Below are 9,361 nucleotides of genomic sequence, written 5' to 3' on the forward strand. Positions count from 1 at the left end.
TTATAGCATCACAGTGGTCAAATTTATTTAGCATTTAATTAAAATATATTTCAACCAGAAACATTTTTGTTTTAGCTGTCTGTATGTGCAAGTTCATGACAGATGTGTTTATGTTTGCAGGGAAGCACTATGGTGTTTATAGTTGTGAAGGCTGCAAGGGCTTCTTTAAGAGGACCATACGAAAAGACCTGACGTACACGTGTCGAGACAGTAAAGAGTGCCTGATCGACAAGCGCCAGCGCAACCGCTGCCAATACTGCCGCTACCAGAAGTGCCTGGCCATGGGCATGAAGCGCGAAGGTCTGCATTGGTTTATATTATAAATGTTGTATTAAATTATTTTGAATTATATTTTTGGTAAAGTAAATGAAATAAAAATAAAAAGTATATAAATACAATATTTTAAATAAATAAATAGAATAGTATATGCTAAAATATATTCTATTTATTTATTTAAAATATATTGTGTTTATATACTTCATACTGCCTTTTTGACCATGTCTTTTTTACAAAAGAGATTTCAACAAGATCTGATCAAGAACAAATTGTAATAGTATGCTTTATTACTAGTATGTTAAATAACACAAATGTTCTTATTATATATTATATTATATAGAAAAAATATTTTAGAAGCAACAAAATAAAAATCATAAAATATATTTATATTTCCCTACAGCTGTTCAGGAAGAGAGGCAGCGAGGGAAAGAGAAAAGTGATACTGAGGTGGAAACAACAAGCAGGTTTAATGAAGACATGCCTGTGGATAAAATCCTGGATGCAGAACTGTCAGTCGAACCCAAGACTGAGACGTACACAGAGAGCAGCCCCAGCAACTCAGTAAGACAGACTTGTGCTGATATTCAATAATTCAATATATTGTGATGATGAACACGATATTGTAACCATGGGTGCTTCGAAATGCCTTGAATTGTTATTTCTAATATCCTTATGCCTTTTAGAATATTCAGATTTTTTTATTGTCAGTTGAGGTCATCAAAACACCAAATACTTGAATACTGAATAGGCTATTTATTGTCAAATGGCCTGTGCAAAAAAAGTTTCTGGCCCTTATTGACATATTTCATATTCACCAAAAATGTGCACAGTGCCCTCTGAAATGTGCACTGACATACTTGGAGCAATGTTTTGTACGTGTCACAAAAAAATGTAGGCTGAGGTATTTTCAATGATCCCTGGCTGCATATATCATAATAAAAGCTTCTAGACATGGATGATTGATCAAATATAGTTTAAACTGTATATATTTGTTGACTTCAGCCTTTCTAAAAGGTCTCTCTTTTTCTTTACATTTTGTGATGTTCCTCAGACAAATGACCCGGTCACTAATATCTGCCATGCAGCGGATAAGCAGTTGTTTACTCTGGTGGAGTGGGCCAAGAGAATACCTCATTTCTCTGATCTGCCTCTGGATGATCAAGTCATCCTTCTTCGAGCAGGTATACGACATGTTAAAATAACAGTCATATGGAAATCTGAGTCAGTTATGGAGAGATTCGGGAAGTGCTGATTTATGTCAGCTCTGCTCTTCATTTTTTTTCAGACATGCTTGTTTTCTCAGTGGTTTGTTTCATGAGCATAGAAAACTGTTTGCAAAAAGTGCTTGATACATTACTTACCAACTGTAATCTGTTGCTGATTATACATTACATGAGGAAAATTGTAGTCGGTAAGAATCTAGATTCTAAAGAATCTATATAACTTCACATCTTTCTGTATTGCTTTATTGTACATAAATGTAGATAATAGTCAAGGTGTTACATTTGTTACAGAAGTTGTTAGTATGATGTTATTTAGTCAAAAATATTAATACATTTTAAATATACAGATAAAAATCATATTTTTTGTTTGTTTTTTTAGTCTTCATTTTTCATTTAGTTTTTTTTTTTATAAAAAATATTTTATATATTTAGTTCATATTTTAAATTGTAATTTTATTTCAAGTTTTTGTAATTTTAGTAATTACATTTTTATATTTAATTAATTAAAATTAAATGTCAAAAATTTCAATGTTTTTCTTTTATATATGTTTGTCTAATATTGGTCCACTTAGTAGGGTGAATGGGTGGGCGATTTGACATAAAATTAAAATCTCGATTAATTGAACATCAACTCCATTCCGGTTAATGAACGATTCTTTTATTTAATTTTTTTTGCCCTCTCCGCATGGCCCACACTCGTCAACACTACCAAGCTGACCAATCAAAGAGCTTGAGCAATACGTTGTCGTGACGTGTAGTTAAATATTTTTTGAGAGGTCAGCGTCGGTGTCAGTCACGTGAGGGGTATGCGCAGGTTTGGGCTTGACGCAGAAATGTAAACAGGGCCAGGTCACGTGACTCCACACATGGTAGGGAAAGTAATTGAAAATATTGACCTGGAAAAATTAGAACAGTTATAAGTTGTGAATATCAATTCAAAACCTCTTCTCTTCTCTTTAGCCTATTGATATAAATTAGTTTTTTTTTTTCTTTTTTTTAGGACTCATTGACTATACAGATTTTTACATTTTAGTTTTTAAATTTTATTGTGGCATAAATTTTCCTAGCATAAAGTCTCTCTAATTGTTTATCATTTTTGCCATGTTTGTGAACCACTTTGGTCAACATTCATGTTGTTTTAAGGTTCTATATAAATAAAGTTGACCTTGACCTTGACCTTAGTGTTTACACTGTCATTTCAATACTGAACCTAAAGGTACAAAACAAAAAAGGCTTTTAAAATGTTTTTCTTTGTCAAATCTGTGCCAGAAAATATTGAACTATTCTTGGCAACATTGCAGCTATGACCAAAATAAACTCATAACTGAACTGTTTAAGCATGCTGTTCTTTTAATGGTCAGATCATCTGACATTATGACCTGTTATTCATTTGTTTAGATTTGAGTGGTCTATGTTGCATTCATATTTTAGCACTAGAGTTGGATTGTGGATAAAATCCACTTTAAAGGTGATTGATTCCATTCAAAGTTAAAACAGCAGTGTTCACAGTAACTCGTGTGAGCCACATTAACAGAGCAAACACACCAGAGTTTGTTTTAATCAAAAGTGTGAACACACCAGGGGCGTACCAACCGGGGGGACAGGGGGATACGTCCCCTTTACTTTTAGAGACAGATCATTTAGAAACAGGTGGTTATTAATGATATGAATGTATGATACAGCCGTTCCCCCACTTTTAAAATGTCCGCTACGCCCCTGGAACACACCCTAAAGACTATTCGTTTTGCCCATAGTCACTGCTGACCAAAGGGTCAGACAGAAGTGTGTTGAATGTTGACCTCTGCTGGTCAAACATTTCACACAAATCCGTCACAGAACATCACAAAGCCTCGCTAATGAAGAACTAGTGTTGGGTAAAGTTGTTTTTAAAGTAATATATCACAATCTTAAATCTATCTTTAAAATTACCAAAAATAAAAAAAGCAAAAATAACATGCATACTTTCACATTACTTTCCTTGAAAAGTAAAGTTCAAGGAGACTTTTAGTATTTACTTTACATTTTCTTCATCTATATTTACCCATATATTTATTATATTATTTCATTTATTTATTTATATTTATTTATTTATTATTTTTTCAATTGGTTTATTATTTATTTATCTGTGTCTTGATTCATCTTTGCATAAGTATTGAAAGCCTCAGGAAATAGGGAGGGAGATGGGAGGGATGGTGCTTAGAAGGGTGTAGAAAAGTTTAAGTTCTACAGTTTTCTTGTTTTTGTTGTTGCTATATATTTGATGTCATCACTTTGCTGATAGGACTTCTATTTTTCATATACTTTCATTATAAGTTTGTATATTATCTGGAAAAAAGCAATATAATTATTAAAAAAGTTATTTAGTTACTTTTTATACTTTTTTAAAAAGTTACTGAAGATTATAATGTATTACTTTTAAAAGTAACTTTACCCAACACTGTTTTGAATGGATAAAATGATTCTTCTGATGCTGTTATTCAACCTCTAGGTGGAACAAAAATAAGAGGAAAATTAACATGCATACTTTCACATTGCTTTTAATAAAAAGTAACAAAGTAATTTAGTTATTTTTTATTTACTTTTTATACTTTAAAAAAGTTACTGAAGATTATAATGTATTACTTTTAAAAGTAACTTTACCCAACACTGTTTTGAATGGATGAAATGATTCTCCTGATGTTTTTTTTTTCTCAGGATGGAACAAAATATAAAAAGCAAAATTAACATGCATACTTTCACAATGCTGTCATTAAAAAGTAACAAAGTGATTTAGTTATTTTTTAGACTTAAAAAAAAGTATCTGAATATTTTAATATATTACCTTTAAAAGTAACTTTAGCCAACACTGCAAAGAACACTGTTTTGAATGAATGAAATGGTTCTTCTGATTGTTTTTCTCCTCAGGGTGGAACAAAAATAAAAAGGAAAAATAACATGAATACTTTCACATTACTTTCCTTAAAAAGTTTGTTTTGCCTAAAAAAGTAACTGAAGATTGTAATGTATTTCTTTTAAAAGTAACTTTGCCCTACACTGCTCTGAATGGATGAAATGATTCTCCTGATATTGCTTTTCTCCTCAGACTGGAATTTCACATTACTTTTTTTTTAAAAAGTAGCAAAGTAATTTAGTTACTTTTTAGGTACTTATATTATTTATTAATTATATGTAAAAAAGCAACTGAAGATTGTAATGTACTACTTTTAAAAGTAACTTTGCCCAACACTGCTCTGAATGGATGAAATGATTCTCCTGATATTGCTTTTCTCCTCAGACTGGAATTTCACATTACTTTTTTTTTTTAAAGTAGCAAAGTAATTTAGTTACTTTTTAGGTACTTATATTATTTATTAATTATATGTAAAAAAGCAACTGAAGATTGTAATGGATTACTTTTAAATGTAACTTTACCCAACACTGCGAGGAATACTGTTTTGAATGTATGAAATGATTCTCCTGATGTAGTTTTTCTCCTCAGCATGGAACAAAATATAAAAAGCAAAAATAGCATGCATACTTTCACATTAGATTTCTTTAAAAAGTAACAAAGAAATTTAGTTACTTTTTAGTTACATTTTTATATGTAAAAAAGTAACTGAAGATTGTATTGTATTACTTTTAAAAGTAACTTTACCAAACACGCTGAAGAACACTGTTTTGAATGAATGAAATGATTCTCCTGATGTTGTTTTTTTCCTCAGGATGGAACGAGCTGCTCATTGCTTCATTCTCTCATCGCTCCATCACAGTGAAAGATGGCATCCTGCTGGGCACAGGGCTGCATGTCCACAGGAGCAGTGCCCACAGCGCAGGAGTGGGCTCCATTTTCAACAGGTCAGCTTTTACACCTTCAGACAGTCAAGCAGACAAGCTGTATTTTCTATTATACGTACTGTGCAATTACTTTGTGCGTGTGTTTGTGTGACAGGGTACTGACCGAACTGGTGTCTAAAATGAAGGACATGCAGATGGATAAGACAGAACTAGGCTGCTTGAGGGCCATCGTCCTCTTCAACCCTGGTGCGGTGCTTGTTTGGGTTTATATATATATATTTATCTGTAGCTCAGATAAAAATAAATGTTATTTCTGTTCAAGTATAATATAATATAATATAATATAATATAATATAATATAATATAATATAATATAATATAATATAATATAATATAATATAATATAATATAATATATGTTGATTCTATTATCCTGAGATGAAGGAAAAGTTCACTTAAAATAAGAAATGTCTGCCATTATTTATATTTTAAAAACCCAGTGAAAAAATGCAAAAGCCTCTAAACGCCATCTGAAATGTTCTTCTAAAATCAGATGAATGCTTCAAATGCTCCGCTTGGTCTTCTTCATGTTTCCATCAAGGCTGTTGGATAATATTACATGAAACATTTTATGTGTAATAATATAAAATGAATCAAATTTAAGGTGTGAATTACTATTTAGAATGTAATTGAATATAATGTAAAATTAAATGCAGAAATAAAGGGATAGTTTACCCAAAAAAATCTTTCTTCATGGAGCAAATAATCAAAAACATATAACAAATATTTATTTATATGTGTATGTATGTAGTCACGTACATTATCTTCAATGTAATTACAGTGAATGTAAATTTGACTACATTATGTTGAGAGACTGAACATGTATTTAATCACACCAATTGTCTTTTTTCATAGATGCCAAAGGCTTGTCGAACTCAGTGGAGGTGGAGGCACTGAGGGAGAAGGTTTATGCCTCGCTGGAGACCTACACTAAACAGAAATACCCTGACCAGCCTGGCCGGTAAAGTCACACACACTTTGCTTCACAACATACTAATAATGGCTGTAGTTAGTCATATATCTCCTCTCCAGCAACACTTACATACAGCAAACATTAAAGTTTTATTCTGAAGATTTTTACTGAGGGATATGCTCATACATAATTTGCCCGACTTTTTTTCTGCCTGTTTGCAGTATTATTTAAATTATGGAGTGATGAAAATAGATCTCCAAATCTTTAATCGAATATAATATGTATTTAAAAAATGTAAAACTTATGCCGACTTCATCCAATTTTCTGATTTGTGTGCTAGAAAAAAAGTTTAAAATTTTATTTTTTAATGTATGATTTATTTATTTGACTTTTGTGACAGTTAAACAAATAAGAGGAAAAGAGAAAATATCGTAAATAAATAATAACAATACAAAGTCTTAAATTCAAAGACAATGTATATAGACCCAACCTTCAACCCACAGGACTGTAGAAAAAACAATATATGATAAGGAGCATAATAACTGTAAGTGCCAATCAGAAATATAGACAAAGATCAGTATTGAAAGTAGAGGGTGGCAATTAGAGGACCTATTTAGTTAAATAATGTGTCATTTCCATATTTAAACATAACATTTTATAGGGATGTGATACAGATTTCAATATCTTCCAAGCTCGATGTGTTTTTATTTTTTGAGGAGGGGGTGGGGGGTGTCTCAGTGAGGTTTATCGTTATCAAAGCAGAAGACCTGATTGATGGTTTGCGCCTTCATTGCTAATCATCGTGCACAAGACAGGAGCCATTAACTGCTTCATTATGGACGTCATTCAGGTATGATATTGTATAGTCCTATAATGTGCACATAAGACGAAGCCGCTGACAATATGCAAGATTATGAAATTGATTTTATGAAATTGATTTTGCACTTTTTCCACTCTCACATTTGCATGTCACGACCATGTGCACTTTATGTACATTATAAATAAAGCCAGGAAGCACTTTTGTTAGTATTCTCTGCAAGACATCTGTCCTGATGTCTTCATTTATACAGTGCTACAGCTTAGCACCGGAAATGTAATACCTAAAATTGTCATGAAATTGTTTAGATGATAATACCAATTTAAAAAAAAAATAAAAAAAAATAAATAAATAAAAAAAAATAATATATATATATATAATATATATATATATATATAATATATATATATATATATATATATATATATCTATATATATATATTATAATTAATTAAACCTTTTTTAAAAAGGGATTACGCTGAAGGAAAGGGAAAGTGAAAGTGATAAACTCTTTTTTAGCAATGCATGATATATTTTTCATGGTGGAATGTTTAAAGTCACATTAGGCTGTTCGATTTAACGGGACTTAATATTTTTACAGTTCCAATTGTTGATTGATTAGTAGTTTATTTATCGAGTGGAATAAAGAGTTACTAAATTACAGAGACGTCTTCCTTCTTTTTTGTCCTCGGCTGATCACATGCCTGATTTTAGAAAACTAGTAATAAAAAATGGTTTGCAATTCCTAATGTAAGCAATCAACTGGGAAAGTATGATGATAAGGAGGATGTATATAGGCTATAAAACAACATGCTGATTCTGACGTATTACTATATACAAAAATGGACACATTTTATAGTATGTGAAATCTTGAAAATAACAATTAGTATTTACAAAGAATGATAATTAGTGTAAACAGGAGACATTGTAATAGGAGGTGGAGTGTAGAACTTTATTACATGAGTGGCTTGTAAGCTGTTAGAGAAGCTTCAAATCAATAGTGAAAAATCTTATGTAGCTGAATTCAGTTACTTGATTTTGCGGTTTCATATAGGCTAATTCATTTTCACAATTTTATTAAATTATGATCAAAATAATATGAACACAGCATGAATATTTGCAATAAATGACATTATATTCTTAATGTAAGCAATCAACTAGGAAAGTATGATGATAACTCTTATTTTTTATCTTTTTGCTAAAGGTTTGCTAAGCTACTGCTGCGTCTCCCTGCGCTTCGCTCCATCGGCCTCAAGTGTCTGGAGCACCTGTTCTTCTTCAAGCTAATCGGAGACACACCTATAGACACTTTCCTCATGGAGATGCTGGAAGCGCCGCATCAGATCACGTGACATCAGCTCTAACGGACCAATTTTTGTACATATTCTTATGTAACTAATATAATAACGAACCTGATTGAAGATACTGCAGGACGCTGCATCTTTTATACTGAGCACAAATTGTTATTTTGATGAAATATGGCAGGGAAAAGACGAGGAGGAAGTCTCAAAATATATAAGGATAAAATAAATGTTATTGGTATGGTTCTGAAAAGAAATGTCTCTGTAAATAGGTAATGTCCAGGTATCCATTGTGGCAAGACAATGCAATTAAAAGAATTTATATTTTATTCAAGGAATATGCTTATCAAACCCGAACAATAATTTCTAAAATGAAGTTTAGAATTGTCCGAATAAATATTTAAATATTTAAATGTTACGTCATCGTTTTTGTTGTGTTTTTTGAATAAAAAAAAACGAATGAAGAAAAAAAGTTTCCTTGTTTTTACATGAAGTAGGCTATTGAACGTTTGTTTTTCCCACCAGAATAAGAAATCTTTAAAGTGCAAGTCACTCAGTGAGGTAGGTGGTGCTGTAAGATTTTAAGTAGCATCTTAATTAAACCATAAATTGCACATAAAAGAAGAGCTCCCCCTTGCTGGAGCTCACCTCTGCCCAATCTGCAGTGAGTACAACTTGGAGAAAAGCTGCGTGTGCTGCATTGTCCATCGCCCGCTAGATGGTGCTATTATACGATACAAACGTGTTTTGAAGGCGCATACTTTGAACTATGGAAAAGTAGATTTTTTACAGAATTTAAATTTGTAAATATTTAAGATGTACAAAATGTACACATGGTATTTGAAATGTTGAAAATGGCTTATTTACGATTATTGTAAAGGGGACACAATATAATGTACGGGAGGTGTAGAGCTTCATTAGGATACATGTTGCGTGGAAGCAGTTAGTTAAGCTTCAAATCAATAAAAGTGATCAAGCTTATGTAGCTAAATTTGCTA

The 9,361-nt window shown here is 31.6% G+C and overlaps 1 protein-coding gene across 1 annotated transcript in view; it reads left to right on the forward strand.

The window, feature by feature from the left end:
- Positions 1-8,806, forward strand: part of rxrgb (retinoid X receptor, gamma b) — a 45,815-nt gene extending 37,009 nt beyond the window's left edge. Inside the window, exons 4-10 of the mRNA XM_056481691.1 lie at positions 121-300; positions 677-837; positions 1,328-1,457; positions 5,201-5,333; positions 5,428-5,519; positions 6,188-6,293; positions 8,267-8,806. Of these exons, the coding sequence (XP_056337666.1) occupies positions 121-300; positions 677-837; positions 1,328-1,457; positions 5,201-5,333; positions 5,428-5,519; positions 6,188-6,293; positions 8,267-8,414 (950 nt within the window). The 3' untranslated portion in view covers positions 8,415-8,806. The remainder of the gene's footprint in view (positions 1-120; positions 301-676; positions 838-1,327; positions 1,458-5,200; positions 5,334-5,427; positions 5,520-6,187; positions 6,294-8,266) is intronic.
- The last annotated feature ends 555 nt before the right edge of the window (positions 8,807-9,361 follow it).

The sequence above is a fragment of the Danio aesculapii genome, chromosome 20 (genome assembly GCF_903798145.1).
Source record: "Danio aesculapii chromosome 20, fDanAes4.1, whole genome shotgun sequence".
Taxonomy (NCBI): domain Eukaryota; kingdom Metazoa; phylum Chordata; class Actinopteri; order Cypriniformes; family Danionidae; genus Danio; species Danio aesculapii.